This window comes from Ciconia boyciana, chromosome 1 (assembly GCF_034638445.1).
Source record: "Ciconia boyciana chromosome 1, ASM3463844v1, whole genome shotgun sequence".
NCBI lineage: Eukaryota > Metazoa > Chordata > Aves > Ciconiiformes > Ciconiidae > Ciconia > Ciconia boyciana.
This window is the reverse complement of record NC_132934.1, coordinates 131,340,404-131,366,993: the sequence shown is the minus strand read 5'-3', so window position 1 is coordinate 131,366,993 and position 26,590 is coordinate 131,340,404. Positions and strand designations below refer to the sequence as shown.

The 26,590-nt window shown below is 36.4% G+C and overlaps 1 protein-coding gene across 3 annotated transcripts in view; it reads left to right on the top strand.

Annotated features, from left to right (window-relative positions):
- POLA1 (DNA polymerase alpha 1, catalytic subunit) overlaps positions 1–26,590 on the top strand; it is a 207,888-nt gene that overhangs the window by 86,815 nt on the left and 94,483 nt on the right. For all 3 annotated transcript variants that reach the window (XM_072848605.1, XM_072848611.1, XM_072848597.1), the window contains 3 exons: positions 421–595; positions 7,944–8,125; positions 9,891–10,022. In XM_072848605.1, the coding sequence (XP_072704706.1) occupies positions 421–595; positions 7,944–8,125; positions 9,891–10,022 (489 nt within the window). The remainder of the gene's footprint in view (positions 1–420; positions 596–7,943; positions 8,126–9,890; positions 10,023–26,590) is intronic.

Here is a 26,590-nt window from a genome sequence, read left to right as displayed (position 1 = left end):
TAGAATTTGCTTGTTGTGCAAAATGATAATGCTAGTTTAGTACAAAGTGAATCCAAAATGCATGCCCTCCGCGTATTTTTAACTGAGCTGATGGTTACAATGTGTTTTCATTGTGCATTTCAGAATTGACAGATGGGACTGTTTACTCTGTCTACTCTTACTGATTTGCACGTGTAGGCTGCAATAATACAAGCTGGATTTACATTCTTGAACTTGCTAGTTGATGCCAGCATCAGCAGTGCAATTTTTTTTTTTTACTGCTCCTGGATTTGTATTGGATGCATAATAAATCAACCAGAAGAGAGTGATTGTGTAACAATTTTGCGTTAATGCATAATATTTGAAGCATAATCCTTTGTATAGACTGAATGTGGATTTTACTTTTTTCACACTTTGTTTCGTATATGTCTCCTGTCTTAGGATGGATCAGATCTCAGTGCCAGCCAGCGAGCATATGCTCCAGAACAGTTGCAAAAGCAAGACAATCTTACTATTGATACTCAATACTACCTGTCACAGCAAATACATCCAGTAGTTGCTAGAATATGTGAGCCCATAGAGGGAATTGATTCTGTTCTTATTGCAACGTGGTTAGGTAAGTATTCTAAATTCAGTTTATTTAAAGAATGACAAGAGACAAAGTGAGACATTTTAATCTATGTTTCTTAACAGAAATGCTTCCCAAAGTCAGTCCTTTTACGATGAACAATAGCTTGTGTTACACAGTCTATAGAAAGCAGCTTGGATTGTAAGTGTATTTCTGTGACTTTTGCAGAATACCATTTTTCAGAAGGTGCTCATTAACATGAACTTAATCTTATAATCCTTGTTCAGAGTTGCAAAAATTTACTGTTCATAAATGACAGTACTATTGCATGTCTTTGAGATTTTCTTAAGTTACTATTGTAGTTCTAGAGCGTGCATCCAGCACTAGCATTTTTCCAGAGAGAAATCCTAGCATTTCTAGCATCTTCCCAAGGAGAAAGCAGTCATCATTATAATGAAAGAATACGATTTTTTAGTAGGTGAAGACTTTTGTTTGCTAGAAATGACCTAGGGGATAATAGAAACCTTAGTAACAGTCTTGCCTGCTCCATATGGAGAACTGTAGTGACCAAAAAAAAAAAGTGCTATAAAAAAAGTGACTAATGCTAGTGACCCACAGAATCACCAGTTTTTATTCAAATGAGCAACAGGGAATTGCTCGTTAGAGTTGGTTTTCCTCTTAGGAGGATGTCAAAGGAATTAGAGTTAGAGATTTTTCTGCCCAGCTCCTATTGCCTCTGTCTTCTCCATTCCCTAGGCTTCTTACCTAGAAAAGAAGTATAGGTGTTGAAAAATTGTTAACAGCTCTATCAGGTCTCTTTCTGTGAAAATACAATGCTGTGTGTGTCATCCTTTTAGTGTCGTTTCCTCCCTAAAAGTGATTCACCAACAGACGTGATTGATCTTGATAAACAGAAATTTTGTGATTTGTATCCCATATCTAGTTCATTATTTTTAAAACTGTTACTCAAGGACTCGGAAAAAGTTGTTAATCTTGCTGGCTGCTGAGTTCTTTACAAGACTGTCCTCTCCCACAAGAAAACTTTTTTGAGAGTGTTGCACTGTGTCAGTTTAATAATCTGCTGCTTGATGCTATGCCCATGTCTTCTGCAGGTCTGAACTTCCTATAATTATTTTGTTCAGAATTTTGGAACACTCAAAGGAAGAGTTAGTCCTCAGCATTTTGTGTTTAGGTAATGGCCAAGATCCAGGATTTGGTCACTTAAAACCAACCAGCAGCATGTTGCTCTCAGGACCATTTACCTGGGACACTGCATCTCTGTAGCTTCCTTACTAACAGTGGGCTCTGCTCACAGTGAGCTTGCAGTTTGCACTTAAAATGTGTGCAAGTAAGTTCCTGTCTTGTGGCTTCTCAAGAAGGGTGATAACCATGAAAGATCTTCACCTCCCAAGACAGCCTGTGTAATATGCAGCATTTTCCATCTCCATTTACAAGTTGTCCGTATTAAAAAAAAAAAAAAAAAAATGCAGTGTGTCCTCAACAGCTCTCGTGCTTTGAGGAGGTGTCAGCCCTGCTTCACACATGCAGGCTGACCATACAAATCATTTTGTTTATGTGGCAGAGCCTTGGTATACAACTTCCCCTTGATGACAGAGTGGACTATGTGGTATGCCTGACTGAAAAGGTCAAGCACTCTTGGTTAGGTTGAAGCAGTTTAAAATAGGCGGTAAACTTGTACTTCATTTAGGTGAAAGACAGGAAAGATTTCTGAAGCTAATTTATTTTATTTGGCAAAGATTGTTAGTCTTGTAGAGTTAAGCTCAAATTCAGAGTTGTTCATTATTCACAACAGGTTGGATTTTCAGAAAAGACTGGCTCCCTTCAGGCACCTAAATTACGTGCCCAGATCTTAAGAACTGTGTGCCACTTGATAGCATCTACTGTTTGCAAATGCCTATGCTGCTTTTTGCACTATAGTACGTTCAAGATGAAAATTTCTTTTGTGGTCTATAATAGCATCATGCAGCTGAGAGTTTATTAATAGTCCACAATTGTCAGTCTGAAAACCTGTATCTGTTACAATCTTAGAGCTGAAATGTGTTCAATTTGACCTTGCTGTGCTGTAAAAATGTGATCTCCTTCTCTAGCTTTGTTTTCTTGGGAATGTTTAAATTGAGCTTGGGGGTAGTCAGGTCTTTTTCAAAACTTCTGCTCTACTTAGGTTTTCATATACAGCACTTAATCAGTCGTACACAAATCGTTGCAAACTGAAGTTATTTTTCAGCTTTTTTTAACAGTACTGGAGGGATAGTCAAGTGGTTTTGTTTCAAAGAAATTGAAAATAGTTTACAAGATACAGAAGTGTACAAGATACTTGAGCCCAGCTTGCTAAAACAAGCAAACATGAAAACTGTTCACTGTTCTGTGTTACTAAGTTGGGCTTTTTTGCTTAGTATTTTCATCATGTTACACATCCAAATTCTTGTCCTTTTTCCTATCTTGTTGCAAGAGAGCGTATTTTTCTGTTCTGAAGAAGAAAGCTGGTGTTCTGGAGGATATGTAAGTGTCATATCTGTGGACCAAAACTTGATTGCATTCTCATTGTGTGTGTCTTCCACTGCCTGATCTGATTTATTGTGTTACGTAGGGTGTGTGTCTGTATAGGGAGAATGGTTGCAGAAAAACGATCTCTGTTTCATATTTAACAGAATCTCTTTATAAGGTGAATGTTTCATTGACATGTCACTGTGTTAGTCCGAGTAGATAAAATTGAGCTCTGCTTAGGGAAGCTTGGCTCGTATCAAAATGATGAAAAGTTCTTTGTTCTGTCTGTGCTCAAAGCAAGTTATTTTAAGCTATTTTAGATGCTGAAGAACAAAAGCAAATAACCACACCTAAAAATGGCAGATAACTCCTTAAATATCATATTTATGCACTATGGAATCAAGCTGAAAATTGCCTTTTGTTTTCGGACATTGTAGGAGGTCTGCCTAGCCTTTGAGAGATGGAAATTCATTGTTCCTAAGAACGAGAACCTCATGGGCATACTCCTGCATTCACTTTTTCTTGACGTTCTCGAGGAAAAGCAGTGACAAGATGAGGATAGTCAGGGTTTCTGAAACTAAAGTGTGCAATCTGATCGGTAATATCATTCAATAAATCTGATCTTCTTAAATGCTTGGAGACCTTACTTCATCCTGAAGATACCTATAGCTTTTAAACAGAAAGAACTGTATTGGCAGAACAATTCTCTTAATGTATTTAAAGTAAGGGTTTTTTGTTGATACATAAATACTGCTCCTTGTCGCAAAGAAAAATCGCATCTTATTTCTGTGTTGTCAAAAGTATCTAAACATTATGGAAGCAGTGTCATTTCACCATGGGATTTTTGTAGCTGTTACTGCCTAACATCATTTTCTCTAAATTATGGAAGTTGCTGACTGCTGTCCTAGACTGTGTCATGGTCTTCTGAAAGAGATGTGTGCTGCTGCCTTACAGGTGGATGCGCATGTTGGTGCTCTGCAGATTGCTTGGCATTTGGGCATTTCTTAGGAAGGCTATCTAATTTTAGGGAGTCATTACTGGGTCCTGATGAGGCTTGTCTTAATTAAGAGTACTTCCCAGTACCGGTTCCTCCTTCCACACAGTGTCTGCATGGTAGCTGCTCCTTGTAAGGAAACCCACCACCACCTTAAAGATACTGTCTTTTTCTTTTTCTTTTACCATTTACCATTTAATAGGTCCCTTTAATATAGTATTTAGCAGCTACTCAGACTGACTGTCCTGACAGAAACCAGGACAGTTGTGCTCTCCTTGGGGCACGCAGGAATTACAGCAGGTTCTGTCTTTTTTACGGGTTTTCTCACATTAGGGAGTGGAGCGAGAGGAGAATGATGGAAACTAACATTAAAGTAACGGCGAAACTTCATGACAATTCAGTAATAAACCCCAAAGTGTATGACTTTTGCTGTTTGTGGTCTAGCTGGGATTTTTTGAGACGCGCTAGACCTGCTCAGAAACTGAGGCTTGCTAAAGCGTGTTGCGTGTTCCGACTGCGCAAGAGGCCGTTCTAAGGTCCCCATGCAGAAGGCACGCTAGCTTTGCAGCGCAGGAGGATCTCTTTGAGAAAAACAAAGCAGGGTGCGTTTCCGAAGGGCAGAGGCCTTGGCCGCCCCGGGTTAGATTCAGAGGGCGGCCGGCCCCGGCCCCGGCCCCGGCCCCGGCCCCGCCGCGTCGCCCTGACTGAAATGCGCGGCCGTAGCCTCGCGGTGGCAGCACCGGATGCCGTTTCCCGGTCTCTCACAAAATGTCTAACGGGCAAAGGTACGGGCGGGGAAACTTTCCGTGCTTCCCGACTAACCTGCGGTTGAAATACGAAATCCAGGGAAAAGCCCCCGGGCTTTGTTCCGCGGTCCGCGGGGAAACCGGCCGGCGTCCTGCCAAACGTCTCCCCGGCGGCTGGGGCGCTGGGACGCTCCTGCCTCGCTCCGTGCCGCGCTTCTGCTCCCTGGGGAGGGTGCGGGCACCGGGGTAGGAGACGTGTAAAAACGCTCGCAGAAATGCCAGCTTTAAGATGCTGCGATTAGTCAAAGTTATTCGGCCTTCTTTCAGTTTCTTGGGTGACCTCTTTTGCTTGCTAGTTAATAAATGTTTTAATAATTCTATTAAGTAATTTGGGAACAAGTCCTGGAACTTAGTTTTATTATTTATTTTCTCACGCTAGGTTCATCAGCGTATTTTTAATGTTATGTTTCTTTGTCATGCATGCCACCTTGCAGTTTCGGTGAGGCTGGAAGGCTTACCTGTGGTGCAGGTAATTTAATGATAGCTCTGAAGATTTTTCATGTCAGAGTAAGTCAAAGTCCCTTGGATTTTTCTTGATGTCATGGAAAAATAAGAAGAGTTCAGAGAAGTTCTGATTAGTCTCATCCTATTCATTTAAAAATCACCAAAACCAGCTGCTATTTTTTTACCCCACCCATCAGATAGTTCCTGTTTTGTTTACCAAGTAGAGTAAATGACCAGTGTGACCTGGTCCGAGAGGATACCAGTTACTGTGCTGAAATGGATTAATTGAACCAACTAACTATTCCTGAAAGGAGATAATAGATAAAATAGGTCCCAATTCCACAAGACAATTAAGGTAGGCATGCTCTTTAAAAGCCTGATTTGTAGTCCCTTTGATTTCACTGGGGCTGTTTGCATACCAAAAGTTAGATGTACACTTGAATCATCACAATATTTTTTCCTGTTGTTTTCTCCAGCCAAAACAGCTAAGAAAGTTCAGAGACAGGTGTGATTTAAATTCTTCCAATGAATAACTTGGGATTTTTTTCTGTTAAATTATTACCAAATGTCCAGATGCTTATTTGCTGTCATTGGTTTTGACTGAATATTGGAAAACTGCAGTTGTCTGAAGACCAGAATTTATCTCCTTTTATCTTTTATTTAGTGAACTACTTTGCTCTATATTTGCCTTTTGGGAAACGAGCAAAGATAGATTTCTAGCTGAACTTTAGTGGCATCTGTATCGGAAAGTTGCAACGATGTTTTTTCATTCCACTTCTGAACTCAGAGTAAACTGAGAATTTTTGTTTGTATTCACTATTACTGTCTTAGATCCAACCTACTGCATACTTAGTTGATTTTTTTGCAAAATCTTAATACTAAACTCCAGTCCCCGTTCTAAACCTTTTATCTACTACCCGTGTGTTGCAGAACACACTCTTTGTTTTCTAAAACAGCAAATATATTACCAACCCTTTAAAAAAAAAAAAAAAAAAGAAAAGAAAAAAACACGACCCAAACAAAACCCCACAGTCTTTTTGGGGGGGTACCATATGTATTAGAGTGTAAAATAAGCTATTAGCGATGTTTCTTGCTTTGTTTGCTCTTCCTTTTAATGAATAGTAGAGAACTGTATTAAAAGTTTAAGAACCTCTTGGAGGTGAATTGTTACCTTTATGCATTGACATTTGTTTCTTTTGATAAAATTAAATTTGGGAAGATTGATTAAATTTTAGTGAAACTCCTGTTCTATCGAGGACCAAATAAACTTGTTTGGCAATGGAATTTTTCCTTGTCCTTGAATTTGTTTTATGATTGCAAAACAAATTCAGAATAGCGATAGTAAAGTCACACATATCAAATCTTTTATGTAAAGACAATCTATATCTGCGTGTATAACACAACTGTTTTATATGTGCAAAAATATTTGTCTAGTTTAACTGGATATTGTTCCCAAACATTGTCTTTAAGTCTCCTGGTACTGTATAGTAAGGTTAAGAAGAACTGTAAAATCTAGCTTTACTTCCTATTGTAATCTTTCTTGCTCTTTCTATAGTAATTATTACATTTGTTCTTGAAATTTACACAAGGTATGGGTTAATACATGGTAATCTGGCACTTGGCTTAATTGGTCTCTGTTAAAAATATTTTTTTAAAGTGCTTTTCTTTGATCTTTTCTTCTTAATAATAAAGTAAGCCATAGTTTTCTGAACGTTTTCTTCTACATGCTCATTCGATTTTTTTTTTTTTTTCCCCTAGCATGTGCTATTTGCTAGAGTTAACAAAAAAAACCTGTAAATGGGATACATGGACTTCTAAAAGGTTGCACATGACAAAGGATGACAAAACCCGTGGATTTTTAAGTTTACTTTGGCAGTCTTATTCCTAGGGCAGCGAACTTCATGCTTGCTTGCTTATTTACTTATTTGTGGTTGAATCAGTATTTTTAGGATCTCTTTTGTGTATTTATTTGTTTAAAATCTTGAGTTCTGGCAATCAAAAATAAAGCATTTTGTCTCCAGCGCTGCCGTTTTAAATACTGCTGCTGAATTTTAACCACTGCATTAGATTGAAACCTACATGCTGTTAACCACTGAGCCAAAATGAAATCGACCACTGCATTGAAATCAGAGTTGGCAGTTGTATACGGACTTGAAGGAGTTGGTAATAGCAGTGCACCCGCATTTCTTTAATGGGGTTTTTATTCTCTGTTTTCAGTTTTAATGGTGCCATTTTGATTTAAAGACCGTTTCTTAATAACAATGCACATTTTTATTGAAATATTTTCAATGTAACTTAAGAAGAAAATAACAATAAAGCCATCCGTTAGGAGTGGTTTCCTCAGAAACAAAATGTTCTGTTGCCTACTCCCATGATAATGCAGTGTGCTTGTTTTATTTATAAAGCAATCTTGCGTAAGAAGATAAGTAAGAAGATTTCTTCATGTTTTGTGAGTCTTTATTCGTGGTTAAAAATTGTAAAATGTATTTCTGTTTTATAGAGGAAGTTTTGCTAAGGAGAGATTTTCAGCTTCTGAATTTACATTTTGTAACTTTCTTTTGAATTTGCTTCACCAAGCATATGAAAAATGAGCCTACTTGCATGGTTGACCTCTTAGTCTTTTGAAATTTTTGTTTCTTATTAATAGGACTGGATCCCTCCCAATTCAGAGTCCATCGCCATTACCATAAAGATGAGGAGAATGATGCCTTGGTTGGTGGCCCAGCTCAGCTCACTGATGAGGAGAAATATAGGGATTGTGAAAGATTCAAGTTTTGCTGCCTCAAATGCGGAACAGAAAATATTTATGACAATGTCTTTGATGGTTCGGTTAGTTTTTTTTTCTGTTTCATTTCTGTTCGTTGGTGAGGGAGAAAAATACTTATAGAGAACAGCTTTTCAGATAGAATTCATATGATGTAGGAGAAGATACCATATTGTTTGAGTCCTGCTATTTATAGCTTTGGAACAGAAATTTGCTGATGGGATAGTGCTGAAATATTTTTCCCACTTCATTTCAGCTGTGTCGTCTAGCAGAACATGTGAGATTATCCGGCTTCATTAATCTGTTTGCCCACAGTCATGAATGATTGTTGCTGTAACTTTTTAAGGAATCCTTATCTTAACACCTTAGTAACTTCCAGTTCTCTATTTAATGAAACTTTCGTATAGCAATGGCAATTTCTTATCCTAAATCATATTAATTGGAACAAAGTGTTTTTGAAACTTGTGTTTATCTTGCTACATCCCACCTCTCTTCTTGCCAGTAAGGTTTTTCTGTGTTATCTTTCCTTCTGTCTTTGTATTAAACATAAAAAGTCATAGGGGTACATTCTTGTTGAGAAGTTCTGCCAAAAAATGTATCTCTGACCTTGGATCACAACTTGAAATAGGGCCAAGTATTTAACTCTACAGCGATGTTATGCATGTATTAGTCACTGGCAAATTAGCAAGCTTCAGAGTAGTGAAAACCTTGAAACTGAAAGCAAATAAATCTTTTATCTAAATTAAAAGTAATTATTTTAAGTTAATTTGGACAAACAGCAGATGTTTTGCATTTTTTTGAATCAAAATAAAGCAGTCTTTGGAAGCAAGTAAGAGGAAAAGATGCACAAATAGAGTGATACTTTGTGAATCCTTGACTTTTGTTCATTACAGCTGTAAATAAGATAGTTAATTGCATGTAGGCTTGACAACTTGCAGATGGGCTAACTGGAGAGAAGTGGATGTGAAACTCCTTTAAAAAAATCAAAACCAAAAAGAAACCAAAAAAACCCACCAAACAACAAAAGAAACCCCTAAACCAAATCACAAAACCCCACTCTTCTACCTGGAATTATTCAGTGTTGTGGATGGGGAGTTAGCCAAGATGGCTCACAAAAGCTAAGTCTTACCTTGAAAGAAAATTTTCTAAAAGTTGTATAACTGTTCAACCTACCAGGTTGTTCTTATTTTAATGAGAATTCTACCAAATATTATATTATGAAATACTCTATTTCAGCTGTTCATGCATCACTTCCAGGTTCTGAAATTTTAATGTCAGGTGTTCAGAAGGTTTTGAAAGTAAGGGGAATGAGATGGTGTAAAACTGTAAGAGCTATTCTTTGCACTTGGAGAAAATAAAAGATGATAATGTCATTCTTGTTTAACAAGGTTTGTCTGTACAGCCCTGTTGGTAATTTCATAACTGGTATCTGTAAGGTTGATTTCGATGTTCTGATCAGTGGGCTCGGGCAGAACTTTGATGTCCCTGATAAAACAACAAACCTGTGTTGTTTGGGGGGAAACAGGGGAGTGTGATTTGTCCGTAGATTAATTTTTTTAAACAACATCATTTTTTGACCGATTAACTTTGTAGCAGGTGAAGAAGCATGTTCTCCAAAAGACCTTTCATTGAGAATGGGAAAACTGTAGGTCAGGGAAGTCTTTATATGGGTGTGGCCAACTGTGATGCAAAGAAAGAAGACCTAGATATTAGAGGCCCTTTAAGACTATTATTTTTTAAAAATATGTACTATGTCTAAACTCCTGTAATAACTTCTGCTACCATCATCTGTTGTAATGATGCATGCTGTTTTTACACTTCTGTTTTCAGGGGCGATTTATTGAACCCAGCTTGCAAAGGTGCAGTAAAACTGAATGTGAAGAGCCTCCTTTCAACTATGTGGTTCAAATGAACAACAAATTACTGTTGGATATTAGACGCTACCTCAGAAAATACTATAATGTAAGTATTCAGAAAATATTCTGACACATGAAATGAGTTTTCTAAATGGTGCTGAGTTTTTAGTGACTGTCATGTTACTTCTTTTTTTTTGTGTAGTCCAAGGTAATAGCATGCAACGTCAAAACGCAACTTTATGAAAATAAAACAATCAATTAATGATTTCAAATACTGATTTAGAATGTTTGTTTTCTCCGTTCAGTCTCAAGTCAAGATAGTCAGATGTACTTAAATTTTGTAACTGTGTGTGTCAGCATTATTACAGATGTAGTAGCGCTCTGTTTTCCAGATTTTTAGTTGGAAAAATGCAGTTGATTATCTTAATGCTTTTGAGAAAATCTATGAAGTCTGTCAAATATGCAGATATCAGTTTCTCATGTAATTGAAATCTGAGTCTCTTTCTCCAACCCAAATTGATGTATATTGTGTTACATTGTGAAACAGAAAACTGAATGTAGCTCCGTAAAAATTCTTCGAAGGACAATAGGAAGGGAAATACTATGAATCTTTCTTCATAATGACGGGGGGCGGGGAGGAGAAAGATGGGTAATTAATTAATTTGATATAATTCTCTTTTTTGGGGGGCAGTGCGAGAAATCCAAAGTGCCAGCGATAGTGGCTGGCTTTTTATGGCATTGTGGGGGGAAAAAAAAGTGTAATATTTGAAATTGCCATCTTCGCACCGTCCAAAGTGGTGACTGGTTAGGAAAGAAACCACCATGATTTTTAAATTATATCAATATGTTTTGCATTTCTAATATGCTGGAAGCATCATATTTTGTGAATTGGCAGCTAGCCATTTTGGTGAAATTTTCATAGATCTTCTCAACCTATTGCCTGCCTGCCGTTTTTGGTTGTCCAACATTGACTGTTCTCACAGCTTCAGGGCAGACATCAATTTTGAAGGCACTCATAACCTTTGGGTGATCATAACCTTTGATATACTAAAAAATGTAAATTGTTTTTGAGAATTTGACCTGTAAATGAATGGCTTACCTAGTTTGTGGTGTGTTTTCTTAAGACAATGTAAAGAATTATCATTATAGTTTAACATACTAAGTGTGCATTTGGGGGTGGTTTTTTTTCTATATTAGTTCTTATTGTAATTGCAGGTAAGTGTTTTCTAAGCTCTTTTCTGGAAATGTAGTAATTTCTGAATGGATAAATACTTCTTTTGAAGGTCTCTGTACCAAAAGGAGCACAAAACTTTCTTAGAGTATTTAAATTCAGGCAGTATTTCACAAGGTAGGGATAGATTGTTCCTTTCCGTTGAAGTTAAAGGTAGATGACTTGTACAGATGAAGTTACCAAAATGTGAGATCTCATGTTACTTTATTGCAGTAATATTACTATATTACTATACATATTATATTAAATTATACAATGTGTTATTAAATAATATGTCAAAGTAATATGTTTACACAGCCTACTTTTGTATAAAAGTTGCTTCCAATTAACTTTTTTAGATTTAATGTATGTACATTATGATAATACACAATGCCGCATTCTAAGTAATTTCTGGCATATAAAGTGCTAGAAAGCATGTACATAAGATGTGCAATAGTAAACTTGATGAATGAAGGAAGATACATTTAAGGGCAGGAAAAATTCTTACTACTGATAAGAACAAAAAGCGGAGTGATATTTTACTCTGTTCTCCTTTTTTTCTTTTTTTTTTTTTTGAGACCAAGCTGTGAACCAAACTGAAATGTTTGAATATTGAACATTGCAATTTGCTTACATTGTATTAAAATCTATTAAGTATCTTACTACATGGTATACAGGATAATGATGTGTCCTTCAAAGGGAATTTATTTGTCCTTGTAAGTAAAAGCTTTATAAACTTGGTTATATTTTTAATACTGAGAATTTACTTTTAACCTAATTAGCTATAATAATAAGGTTTAAAACTACTTTTTGGCTGTGGAATACATTCAGACTCTGGAAATGCGAGATTATTTTATTGTAAAAAGTAATTTCCAAATTGCACAATAATTTTCATTTTTAAAAAGGGCTTTCCACAGGGTTGGGCAAGTAAACTTTTTGTCCTGTTAGCTCTTAGAAAATCAGATGCTGTGAGTTTTAGTTTATTCCTTTCATCAAGTACTTGTAGTGACTGGATAACAGCTGGAGTTGAAGTTTATCAAATGGATGTTTGCACTGATATATATAATCCTATAAGCTATACAGACACACTCAGAAGTAGTGTGGCAAAGAACTGTCTGAACAAAATGTTTGACGAAACTTTGAGACGCTTATTTAACAGTCACCTATTGTAATGGTTGCATCTGGAAGGCATAGGAATATCAATTTAAAATAGACAAATATATTGTCTAATTTTGTCACTCCATTTTTTTCTTTTTAGATATTACTGTTGTTTGTGTGTTGGTCAAATTGGCACATAATACAAAAACATAAAATGCAAAAATGAATTTTTTAACCTTTAAAATAATGAGCTACCTTTTATGAAGACAGCCCTATCAAGAGCCTTTCGGCCTGATCCACAGCTCACTGAAATGAACAAGCTTACGTTTTTTCAGTGAGCTTTGAATCAGATTTTTTTATAAGTGTTTAAGATCATTGCTTGTTTTTTCCTTTAGTCTATTGAAATGCTTTTATATGTGGCTGTGTAAATTTAAGGGCGGGGGGGAGTGCCCATAAAATCTAAAAGTGGAAAATCTACTTGCCCTTTTTGGCACATGAAGCTGATAAATACATCCAATGGTGATATACTCATTTGCTTTAAAAAGATGCAAATGTAAGTGCATAAATAGAATTTTGTAAGCCTTCTACAATCCCATTGTTTTTGTAAATTACTCACCTTTATGTAAAATTTTCTGTTTCCACAATCATTTTTTGCCGTTAAACATTGAAATGTTTTATATCTGTCTTCCAAAACATATCTACCATTGCTCCAGTATTTATGGATTTCGTAATGGTATTAACAATATTAGTTTTGATAATCTTACTCCTAACTGTATATATATCTAAAAAAAATTACACACAAAGATTTTATTTCTTTTCAGAAATGCATTATTCAATGAGAGATTGATCCTGTTGTGTGCTTTCTTTTTTTTTTTTTTTTTAATTCTGCTTCAGAAGAGCAAATAGATGAAAAGAGAGAGAAATGCTAGCTAATCTAAATTGGGAAATGAAGAGGGCTTTTTTAAGCATGAAAATTTCATCATCTTGTCAGCTGGCAGAATGCCTGCTGTGTGGATTCACAAAGGCTAAGAATTACACTTTCATGAAATTTTCCTCACTAACTGCCCTGGTTAATTTGAAAGATAACCCACTGTTCTAATTCATTCCTCAATTGGGCGGTGCAGGTTTTATCTTTGATCTGACAAAGCATTTGTGTTAATCGTTTTGGCCCTCTACTAGACACTCTTGGGATTGTGCTTTTACAATAAATGTGTCTGTGATAGCTCTTTAGTCTATTATACTTACAATAGATCCATAGAACTGGTAATTAATTCTGTACTGCTTTGGAAATGGGGAAGAATAGGTGTAGCTCTGTCAAGTGCTGCTGGGAAGTTTGTTTAGCTAGTTCATTTTTGAAGTGTTACCCTCAGCCATCAATGAAACATCCATGCTAGGGAATGGGTGAAAGCTGAAATATGCAAGCATAAATGGAAAAACTGACCAACTTTTGTGCATAAGGAGGGTGTAATTTCATTTATAGTAAGTGGACCTAATTATTGTGATGGAAACTGTTTTGTGTTTCCCACTAGAATATTCAAATGCTCATTTTTGAGCACTTGGTAAATAAATGCTAGCTCTTAGATCCCCTTTTAAAAAGCCCTGTAAAAATCAGTATGCACATCCGTAAAATGAATGCCATATCTTACTCAGCTGTTGAGGTGTTAGTTTTGCCAACTAAAAAGAACTGAATAAAAAACCCCAACGTATTATATATGCCACTCGAGCAGTAACAAAATTCATACTGAACTGGTTGGACTGGGAAGCTGTTGTCCCTGAAGCAGCAGTGTTTTTAATCTTGTTTTTAAATATACACCTGTGGTGGTATTAGTATTATATTTATAGGCTAAAACCTCTTTTTGTATAGATGCTCTTTATATGCTATCTACTTAATAGTGCATGGCATCTTTAGATATTTTGTGCTTTTTAAAATGCATAAAATGATGCAAACTTTAAAAGGGTTTTAAAAAATCTTGGTGCAACCTGTATTGCACTGCTTTTGGTTTACAGTCTTTTTCTACTGGACCACTGTAACCCACAGGCAGAAGTGAGTTTGAAGGCTATTGAACACTGCTAAATAACTTTATACTGTTCAGCTGCGAAAATTCAGTGTTCAATAGCCCTCAAAATTTCTCATTTCTTACCTGTGGTGGGGTGGTCTACTGCTTGCCCATTAGGTCACATTATAAAAGCATGTTGGTACACTTTTCAAGATCTTTGAATTATTATTTTTTATATATATATATTGCTGTTCTGACTATTGTATATATGTTCTTGGGTTTTGCATTAGTATTTTGCACACTTAAAAAGGTAAAAGATTTATAAACCAGATAATATTATAAGAGACAATAGCATTCACACAGGTTTTGGGATTGCGTGGCATATTCGCTTAAGAGAACAAAGATGACAGGGCTCATTGTGAACCTGGAATCTCCCACACTTCAATCAAGTGTATTGCCAACAACCCACAGGTGTACACCACATGAACAGGTGAAAATATGATTGTAGATGATGGTGATGACTTCTGTAATCATGTTCTCGCAACAGTCATATATTGAAAGCTTTTTTCTTTGGTGGGTGGGTAGGGGTAAGAAGTTTTTTTGGCGTGAGGGAAAGGTGCTTAGTAGTGTCAATAGTACAATATTTTATTTATTGTTGTGCTAATAGTACTAGAAGTATATGGGCATGTGATGAAGAGTAGGGAGGGCCAGAAAATAGAAGGAATTGTGACACCAGCTGATGTGGTAGGCACAATCAGATAGCTAGACTGCCATCAAATTAACTCCAGTGATTATTTTGAGTCCTTCCTGTTTGTCTGGAAATGGGTTTCTGAGTCTTTTCCAAGTTTGAACTTGTATCACTATCATTTTGGTTTATACATACAGAAACTGAGACATTTATTTTTAGTACTGAAAGCTTCCAAGTCAAGGCAGAATGGAAGGCAATTGGAGTGAAAGATAAAAGATTAATGTGATTCCATTCACAGTTTACTGGGGACCTGAGAGAGGCTGCCACCAGATTATCAAGAGTTTTCTTCTCCCCTCCACAGTAGCATTGGCTGATTCTTTCCTTGATTGAGGTTGACAAATGGGTTGTATTTGGAGTCATGTTTTGGTTAACCAGGAGGAAATCAGAAATATCTTGATTATTGAACAGAGCAGTCAATATTCTGCCACATGAAAGAGTTGTACATCTGTCTTTCTGATATAATTTATGTTTATTGAATAATAAAAGATAACCCCTTGGTCACTGTGTGTAGTGCATTTTGGGGATGAGTAAGCAGTTATTTGTCACAGCATTCATAGCGCCTGTTAACTGGAATTGATTCACTATTACTGCAACTTCTCCATGATCTGCCCTGTAAAGGAATTGTTTGTTTTAGACTTAGAGCATCAATATGATTTTTAGTGAAGTGTTTCAAAGTAATGATCGATACGCCTTTACAAAGGGTTTAACTCTCTTCATTGGATTTTACTAGCCATGATGGACATGCATCCATCTCACTGATGGTTGAGTGAAGCTGAGTGTGACTCTCTGCACTCTGAATTTTAGCCGCTGAGAATGACTGAATGTAAGCAAAGGAGCAGTATATGTTTACTGTTGATTCTTCCTAGTGCTTAGTCCACAGCCTGGTACCTTGCCAGAGAAGACTTAATGACACTAGATATGTGTCTCAGCTCTTTGTAGAAAAGGCTCCCCAGGCTGGCCACCGCGTGGAACAGGTTCTAAGAAATGAGGATTGCTTCAATAGAGTAAAACTAACTTTGTAATTTCCTCTGTAGGTAGAATACAGGAATGCAAGGGCTTATTATCAAAATAATTTGTCTGCTTAGGCTTATAAATGGCAGTATTGTGAAGATCATGTTACAGGAAGTGTGCCCAGAGGTAAATATGGTCATGGTTATGATTGCCACCAAGTGTGTAATGTTCACCTAGGTGATTGAATCACTCATCTAATAACAAGATGTTGCTGTCTTCAGAGGATTACAGAAAGCACTGTCTTTGAAGGTACTCTGTTGGAACTGATCTGTTGCCCCAGTCGAAGCAATGATGAATTTTGGCAACAGTTGGAGAGGATGTTTGTGCTGCAGTATAGAGCTATGGTTTCAGCTCTGTGTATCTGATCTGCCTTTAAACTGACTACAAAGTATGTAGCTTTGGCGTACCAGTAGCAGTATTTGTTATGAGATTCTGTAGCCAAGAATTTAAAATCTTGGGCAAATCTGTTCAGCCTGTGGAGAGGTCTGCCACAGCTGCATTACTAATAGTGCCTGAGCAAGCTACCTTGAGAAAGAGTGAGCAAATGTGCCCTTCTTTGGCTACCTTGGATTTACAGAAGTGCTATGGATGCTGTATAGCTTTGTAGGATTTGCTTCTTCTGAGACTGTTTTAGCAACAAATCCTGAATTACACAAGGATTTATGACAAATCACTGGTCTTGAAAGGATCAGTGTTCATGTTTCTTCTTTTTACAGTCGTGTTAGAGAGCCATTTTAAATCTGTTTAGGTTTTTGTTATGTTCAATTTAAATTTTTGATGAAAAAGGATCCCCCTAGTCTCTTAGAGACATTACAAGAAGCAGAAGTCCAGGTAAATTAATTAAGTCTTAAAATAAGTTTTAAAACCACCAGTTCTCATGGAATTTTGATACAGTTAATGCCTTATGCTATAATAACTTGGAACAACAAATTATTGAAATATCAAACCAGATTAATTCTGTATTATTCTACAGAAACTTTTAATAGAGAACATGTTGTAGCCGGCTTGCTAGGAGGTGACACAAATCAACAGTGTCTTTTGGCTTTGAATACTTGATGCTGGTTGATGTATGCATAACTAGCAATTCTTACAGCGCTCAAGCACTTTACATCCCTCAGGAGAACCAAAGTTAAAATCTGAAGCTGAAGAAACCACATTTTCACTGAACATGGTTCTTTTCACAAGGATAAGTTTGTTTGACGTTCATGACCTAAAAATTGTGCGGTTATCAGAAATGTTTTCTTAGAAGTCACTAATAATACATAAATCCATGGTCCAACTCTGATTTTTAGGAAGTGAAAATGACTTGCTTTAAGCCTTTTTTTTTAAAAACTAAAGTGGGTCTATCTGTGGTAATTCAGACTTGAATGGGCATATAAAAGAACAAAATACGGAATGTTTTATAGTACTTGTAAGAAATCTAAGTTACCGATCCTAAAGTTTCTTAGTCTTTATTATGAACCTGCCTTCAGCTTTAAAAGAAAGCTTAAAATAAAATTTATAGTATTTGGGAAACTAAAATTTTTTTGATCCACTTACCTTCTTCTGTAAACATTTTTGTTTGATGCTGTCTTTCATAGTTCATATTCCTGAAGATTACTGAATAAGAAAATCATGCGGGTTGGGAACAGGCAGAGGGCATACATCAAAAACTTCATCTATGTTTTCCTCAGCATGCTTTTCGTTGGTGTAATGGGAATGGGTCTTGCAGGTGTTTATTTTTTCCTACCCTTAGACGTTAAAAGAATTATTTTCATTTTCTGGTTTAAAGCAGTTAAAATTGTCAAAAAAATATTTCCAGTAATGTTTAGTCACTGCTCTATTTCTTGGTAAAATACTCTTAGAAAAACTAAATAAGGCGTTCCTCAACAGAAGTGACTCCAGTATTCAGAATCTCATAATATCAAAGCTTTGTAGTTAGAAGGTTATTTAAAAAACTTATATTCAACTTAATTTAAACAGCTGTTTAGTTCTTGATGTTATTTAGTATTTGGTGCAGCAAGAGAAAATGGATGAATGCATAAGCGTTCAAGGATCAGACAGACGTAGTTCAGACCTTTCAGCTTGGTTCCTGGAAGTAAGTCATAGATGTGAAAAAAACTCAGAGCAATGAGTCTGGGCAGCACTGTTTAGCTAAACTCCTCTGCCTTTGTGTCGTGATTAATGTGCTTAGGGATGGGGAAGGCAACCCCCTAGCTGAATGAGACTTCTAGGGAATTATTAATTTTTCTTTTACAGTGGCCAAGAGAAGTCTAAGCAGTACCAGAGATAATGCAACAAACTGTCTGTAAGATTTCCTATATCCTAGGAAACACCAGGATCTATTCTAGCAGCCTGTGCTGTGTTAGAGTTGACATTTGTTGCTCCTCTTGACTCATGAAACCTGTAGTTCTACAGGTTTGTTTAAGAGAAACAGTTCTAAGAACCAGTGAAGGTTTGGATCATCTGAGATTAAAAAGAGATGTTACTTCATTTTAAGTGAGAATGTTCCCATCTGCAGGAAGAGATGGCAAAATAGCATTACATTAGACATGGCTTCATAAAAGGGTTTTGCATTGCTTCGCTGTGTCTCATTCAGCAGTCAAGGTCTTTAAGTGCTACACAGTCTCTGTTTTCTACAGAGTGCCAGTATTTCCTTCAGTGGATATATGCAAGTGGATTTTTTTTTTTTTTTAATCCCCAGGCATTAAGAAAATAACTGTTTTTTATGCCTACTTTGGGAGATAGTATGATTTGAGTGCAGAACCTTATTCCAATATGTAGTTGGATAGTAAAGCTGTGCTCCAAAACAGGTGTTGGCGCGTACGTAGCATCCTATGTGTAGGTCTCTTTACAGAGTCCTTGAAACTTACCAGTCAGGTTGGCTAGATTTGTCTTCAGATTATATTTCATTATGTGGCATCTACTGATGGACCTTACTCCTACTTTTTGCTGAACATTAGTTACTCTATTACTTTTATTCATATGAACATGTTTTTTGGTACTGTCTGGTTTTTTGCAAATTGAGCCTGGAGAATTGGCAGCTGTGCCTGTGCATTTAGTCCTGTGCCAGATAGCACACTGTTTTAAAGGTCCTTTTATTGCTAAAGATGAACCTCCCCTCCCTATTTCCATGCCATGCTGAAGATTATTGTCTCTTCAGTCTGCCCACAGCTACAGCATCCCATAACAGGAAAACAAAAAAAAAAGCTGTGTAGTTCTGCTAAAACTGTTACAGAGGCTAAATGACAGTCTTGGTCACTTTCTTCCATCTGAAGAGTTTCAGCTATCCAAGTATCTTCAGCCCAGTAGGTTGTGTAGGCTTTGAATCCACAAACGTATGAGAAACATTTCTGAGGCTTTCCAAAGGTATACCGGGTTTCCATGTGAAAATTAAGGCTCTGCAGAATTTGACAAGTAGATGTTTTCCCTTTCTCCTGAACAAAATCATTATCTTTGTAAGCGGAATCTGCAAGAGAGGCATCAAAAATCCATGACTATCAGTAAAGATCTCCAGATAGAAATGTTTATGCGGTGACTGAACTCGTTTCATCTAAAAATAAAAATCGCAGTTTCATAATTGTAGCAGATACTCCGAATGGCTTGCATCTTTATCTTCAACCTCCTATGGAAGAGTATAAACAAAATGTTGATGTTTGAAGATCGGTTTGTTTTTTATACTGGACCAGAAAGCAATACTTCTTTTTGTCTTGTCTTTTTCCTTTCTGTGTTGGTGGTTACAGTTCAAATGTGGAAAACAAGAAAGTATGAACTCCAAAATGGATTTCTTTAATTAATACACCCACTCGACAACAATATCGTCCTAAAGATTTATTTAACTGGCATTTTTTTTGTGTTCTTTTTTCCTTTATTGCTTGTCACACCCTGTCTTTGAAGATTATAGACATGCACGTGTTGGAGAGCATTTTTGTAATAATATGCTTGCCTTTCCTAATGAAAATATGGTCAGCATAGCAATATTCTTCCTTTTATCCTCATTTGATGGAAGTTTCTGTATTAATGCCTTCAGTTTGGATTATGTATATTTCTAATGTCTTTTTTTAAGATGTTTACATCAGCAACACTTAATTTCTGCACTCTGCCATGAATGTGAAGTATTTAGCATTGTGCATATTTTACAGTTGGTGTGTCTTAATTATTGTTTAAATTTTTAGAAGTTACTGGATTTGGAAGAATTATCTGAAAGGACAGAATAGGAGGTGGAGTCAAGTGGAAGTGTATCCTCATCAACTCTGCAGTCAGCCCCCATTCCTTTGAGTGCAAGGCAACCCAGCTGTGAGGATTGCTGGCCACACTCTCATCAGAGAGAGAAAGGGGCGGGGTAGGGGGGGGAGAGAGAGAAAATTAGCAAGACAAAATTCCTCTCTATCAATCCTATCTTTACACAAATTCAGACTTCTGAGTTCCCATACGTGAGAGTGTAACTTAATTTCCAAATTACATGATGAAAGCACATCTGTCCCAAAATTAATACCTCTTGAGAATATCATAATTGTATATACTGAAAATAATTAGTATCTGTAATTTGCAAGTCATAAATGTCTAATTTTTAGCGAAGTTGTTTGTTTCCATTTAAGATAAATTCTCAATTTAATATCCAAAGCAACATTTGACTATACTACAAAGGGGCCAGAATTGTTTAAAAACAGAGAACCCCCTTACCCCCCAAAATACAAGACACGAAATGCCATATGCTGAATTCTGTTGCAGAATATAACATTAGATTTCTGCAAGAACTTTGTAATTCCTGTAATAATTTTTATTGGATAATACATTTTTTTTTTTGTCATACTGAAGCAGTTCATGCTGGATGATCTTGCACTAGAACTAGCAGATACCAAGCTACCCATTGACCACCTATCAAGTGCAAAGATTGAGTGTAGAATTTGAATTTGGTAGAATTTATCTTTTTATGTATATGTGTATGTATCTATCTATGTGTGCGTATGAATAATGGCATTAAGATTAATACAGTTATTTAGAAATATTAGATTGTCTTACAGTAGTTCATGCAGTGTTGGTGATGCTTTTTCACACTATTCTTTAGTATTTGCATGTGGTTTTTATGCTCGTTTGAAGGAAGCAATTAATCAAATTCCCCCTCCCTCCTACTGCTTTCTACCTCTCTCTTTCTTTCTGTGATAAGGGATCAGCATTTATACTGTCTTGTTCCTTTAATGGAGCATCTTTTGGGGATCGCCTTGTTAGGTTTTTGTTACTTTTTTTTTTTTAGCCCAATCAGTGAAGTAGCAATAATGGACTAAACTGAATTGTGATATGGTCCTTGAGAGAGTTTCCTGGCTGATTAAACATAAGGTAGTTTTAGGATCAAACATTCCTGCTCCCTCCCCAACCCTGTAAGTGAAAGAGACTGAAATACCTTGTAGGGAATTCATAATTAAAATTCTGTATGATCTGACTTGTCTTGGGAAACTTCCCAACAAGAGTGAGTCAGGCATCTTAAGGACTTAGAATTACAAAATAAGCCTGTATTATCTGCCAAGAAATGGTCAGGGATTACTCTGAAGTTTTATTTTCAACGTTTTCTGCTGAGTCCATTTGTGAAGGGCTTCATGAGGCTAGGGGCAAGATGCCACTCAGTAATCAGGTGTCATTCAGAAAAAAGCATGAGTAGCAAATACCTATTTGAGGAGCATCTGAGATTGTAGTGAAAATAAGGAAAATTATCTAGGAGCGATTACAAGCTTTCATAATCAGAAGTACATTTAGTTTCTATATAAATTAAACTGGTGCCATTCTAGACACAGATCTGTTTGTGAGAAGCCAACATCATAACCAAGGCTTAGTCTCTCGTATTGATGGAGTCGGTGTGTTTACAGGCCAGTTCTTTTTCCAGGTAAAAGGCATCGAGACAGATCTTTTTCCCTCCCCTTCTCTCCACTCTCATCTTACTTGCAGGTAACTCTTTAGCTACAAATTTTTTCACTTTCTCTTTATCCTCTAGTGGTGAGACACTAAACTGTCTGGAATGGATCAAACATGGTACAGTGCTAGGAGGCTGTTAAAAACTGTTTCAATAGGAAGGACCTTCAAAGTCAAAAACAGAGGCAGAATGACATCCTTCAAATAAATAGGTTAGTGAAAGAAAATGCAAGATGTACCTCTCCCACTGTCTGTGGTATTTTCTTCAGACTAATTCTTCTAGCAGACTTCAATAGTTGTTTTTAGGACGTTCCAACTATGTCTGAGTAGCGATATTAAGAGTTTTGCTTTCTTAAGTGTTTTGGAACTCTTAGGGCACCCTTCAACTTTGGAACTGGGATGTTGGAGCATTGTCCTGTTTACAGAAGGTGATGTAGTAGATGTTTGGAAAATGTTGTTCCTAGTGGTTAGAAACATGAGAAACTTTAAAGTGTGCCCCCTGTTTTGCCCCTCACTCGAGGACTGCCTGCCAAAAACTGAAGAATGAGAAATCTGCCAGTGTACAAAGCACTGCAAGAATCTAGTCTTGATGCTGGAAGCATTAAGGCTAAATATCCATCCATCTTTAGGCAGTTCCTGTATCTTTTGGCATTTACAAAATTTAGCTGATGGCATATGAGGTAATTTCAGTTGCTGGTATTAATCTTCAGTGATCTCCACCAGTGGTCTGAATGAAAATAGATACCACCTGGAATAATTCATACCTTCAAATAATGAGTATTTAGTACAACATCTTTCTTCCCCAGAGAAAATAAAGTCCTTGCCTCTAGCTTCCACTCAGATTTCTGGAATGGAAGCAAAACTGGCCCTGCCTATGTGTTTCCTCGTTTGACCTGCAAAGAGGTTGGCACTGATGGATAAGAGAAACTTTCTGGGCGCCAGAATATTAAAACTGAAATCACGGTGCAGTGGAGATTTATTTTCTCCTGGTACTAAGCTTTTTCAGCTTCTGTTAGGGTTGTCCTTGTGAAAAGAGCACTGAACACAAAAATGTACAGGATGAGAGACAGTCTGAAGAGGGACAGAATTGTTCCAGCAGTAGGGAATTTTTGGGGAAGAGATGACAGTGTTGGTTTGGGACTAATCTGTTCACCTTCAGAGAAGAGATGAGGACCAACAAGAAGTGTCAGCTCATCCACTCCCTTGGCAGGGCAGTGGACAAATGAGTCTGGGAGCTCTGGAAGATGCCTTGTTGATCTCATCTTGTTGCTTTAGTTGAACGTTTAATACCTTCAGTTTACATCAGGAGAGCAGTTAAAACCTGAGTTAAAATTATTAAGACTCAAATTAAGGTTTCCTAGTTTAGGAAAGAGGAGGGGTTTCATATTCTTCCCTTCTCCTTCAAGGCTTATGACAGGGAAAAATGAAAATCCTTAAGTTAAGTGAGTGAATCACTACGTTGCAGTTTATTTGGTTATAGAAAACTGAGTCCGCAGATAACTGGCCAGTTGATTGGGGGAGAAAAAAAAAGTGCCTTCCACCAGAGGAGAAGCTATTGGACTATCTTTTAGTGTTTTACTACAACATTACTTTCATGTTCGTTATTTTGCAGATACTTCAGATACTTTGTTTACAGATGATCTTAAAAGGGATGCCAAAATAGTAATATAACTTAAGGGGTTTTCTTTAAAAAAAAAAAGATTATGCTCCAGTCTCTTGCCACTGCTTTATTATTTTAAAGATTTGACTTTTGGTACTAAAAGAACAAAAATCTACTGTGAGCTGTGGATTCATAGGAGAAAATAAATGGCTTTTTCTGACACATTAGCTACATGGGTTAGGAAAGAAGCTGCACAAGGGCTCCCTTTGGATTATAGAAGTTGTTAAAAAAGTGTAAAAGTGTTACATATTTAATGAGTATGTCTGACAACTTTTTGGGCAAAAGTCAGTTTCTTCAGAAGAAACCTGTAAAACGTTTGTCTTGTTGGACAAGGCTGTCTCACCTTTATGAGATACCAGCACATACACACAGGTAAACATATTCCTTTATTCCCCATTCTGTTCTGTATTGTTGCTTTCCATACTGACTGCTCAGTAGAGATCTTCCATACCTTTCTATTTCCAGAGGTGTGTTATCGACAATAGCTGCCATCTCCACATACTTTTTTTTTTTTTTTTTCCCCTGGGGGCAAAACTATATATACTGAACTGCCTAATAATCAACCTTATTCTTAAACATTTAAGCATATCTAATAATAGTATTCCATTATTATAGCTAATGCTTAAAAAATTTTAATTTTAAGACTTTTTTTGTGAACAGGAAAGTAGTGAGATAATTCTTCCAACTGCTCAGAAAGTTAGGAAGTTACCAGAAATTAGTTAAATGGGAGAAAAATCTTCCCTTTTTTCCAGAGTATAAGACATCTACTTCAATGAAGTTGTGCTTAATCCTAAGATGTTAGCTTTTATAGGAGGAGTTTCTCACTGAAGAATTACTTTGTTGCATTGCCTAAAGGAAAAGGTAGACACCAGTGTTGTTTCTTTTCAGTTGTTTTTTTAACCCAGCAACCATTTTTTTAGAGAAAAATTGTATTAAAGCTATCTGATTATGAAAGCTCTGCTACTTCTTCAGAGAGCCTTGGGGCCATCCTTGGATATTTAATTGCTTTTACATCTTTCGCAAGAGAAAGACAAGAATGCGCTTTCCTTGAACTTAACAGTTTGGGCAATTTTCTATAATCCAGTAAATACAAATTGTACCCTGATTATCTATCTATGTCTGTCAAGCAAATTTTAATGGATGAATGAATGAGTCAAATCCTATGCATGGAAATATACAAATATGCAAAATATGGGTCTAATTACAAGGCTGCTAAATTTACACAAGGTCAGGTAAACAAGGCACTGTGTAATGATTATTAATTGTTAATAATGCCTTTGGCAAAACATATTTCTGCTCTGAATTGGTAATAAAAACCTTTCTTTCAACTAGTCAAAATTTACCTGTTTTGTGATACATACTTTTTATAACATGCTTGTGGTCCCTCTCGGGTTGCTCTTCTTTATTTTGAAATGTTAGTAGAAAGTGATGTTATTTCATTGTATCTGGTTTGTTTATAACTGCTGAAAAATGTATTGTATCATACCTTTTTTGTATGTATAGAATTGGTTTTGTTGCTGTTCTTTGCATTGGTTTCTTCTGTCTGTTAGTGATGTGCCCGGGATTGTAGACAGCATTTCAAGCGAGGCCTCTCTGCTGCCTTTATACAGAGAAATGATTACTTTTAGTCCTTTGTTCAGTTTTTTCTCTGCTTCTTTCTTCTCATTCACTTTTCCTTTTGATTAGTGTATTATTTTAGCATAATTTTTGCCTTTCAGCGTCAGCCTCTCACTGTGAGCTAACATTTATCATTCTCACATATCTCCTTCCTCCCTCCCCAATATGGCCAGTATTATCCGTGCTGATTTTTATATTTATGCTCTTTTATAACTTTGTATTTGTCTGTTGCACTTCTGAATCTTTCCTGTTTTCCACTCTTGTGAGAACTTCTTCCAATTTGTATGTAACTGTCACCTAAACGGTTTCTACTGTTGATTGTTTTGGCTCTGAACAGAAAGCCTGGGTGGTAAACAGCCTTATAAGCTTAGCAGAGGCTAAACTTTTCCATCTTCCAACACAAGGAGCTCTCAATTCTGATATGAATTATTTGTCTTTTCTCCTATGTCAGTGTTAAAGTAAGTCTGGATTCTTGCTAGCAAATTAAGTTTGTTTGGGTCAAGCTGACCTCTATCTGAGATCCCAGAAGTTTTGTCATTTGGGGTTTTTGCAGGCATCTAATTCTTACTTTTCTAATACTTCTCTTCTATAATGTGAAATTAGTACCAGCAGGTAGACTATTTAGCTTAGTTTTGTTGCTTTCTTTAAATTATTTAAATGATCACTCTTTTCACTGTTTAAAAAGTACCTGTGAATGTTCACATATCCCAGAGAGCCATTTGGTAATTCAGAATTATTCTTCATTTTACAACTGTGGTACTACAAACAAAAGAAAGTATGGCTGCATAATTTGATCACTTGGATCAGGCTTGGGGCAATTTCTGCTACTGGTTGGATTTTGGAATTTGAGTGGATTTTTTTTTTTTTACTGATTTCAGTAAAGTTAAGTTATATGGTGCATTGTTACTGATATATTTTTATTTTATTTTATTCCCCTTCAACTTTTATGCATATTGATAAGTTCAGTCTGTTTTGCAAACACTTACTAATACTATAATACGTTTTCCCATATCTCCCTTCTCAAATTTTTGCCGTTATTGATTGAAGATTCAATTGAGAAATGTGTTTAGAACCCTGCTTTCTGTGGTAATCATAGAAGTCAGTGGGAAGACAAGAAAATTGAATTGAAAGAAATTGTGTGCGTGTGTGTTTTGTGTTTCAGCATAGATTATCTCTGCCAAAATAATAGCTGTCATTTTGTTCTTGTTATATTAGTGGCCTGTAGCTTACTACTACCCCTTTTGCCTTGCTTTTGTCCATTCATCTATTTGTGAGTAGAAAAAAAATTCTGTGAAGGGCCATAATTTGGGGGCTTTATTATGCTAACAAAATCAATATTTTGTTATCTATTTAAATTAAATATTCCAAGATGGTGACCCCACTCTACCCTAGTATCAAAGCTGCAGACCTTAACATTCAGTGACTTTGAAACTTGAGTTCTGTTTAGAAT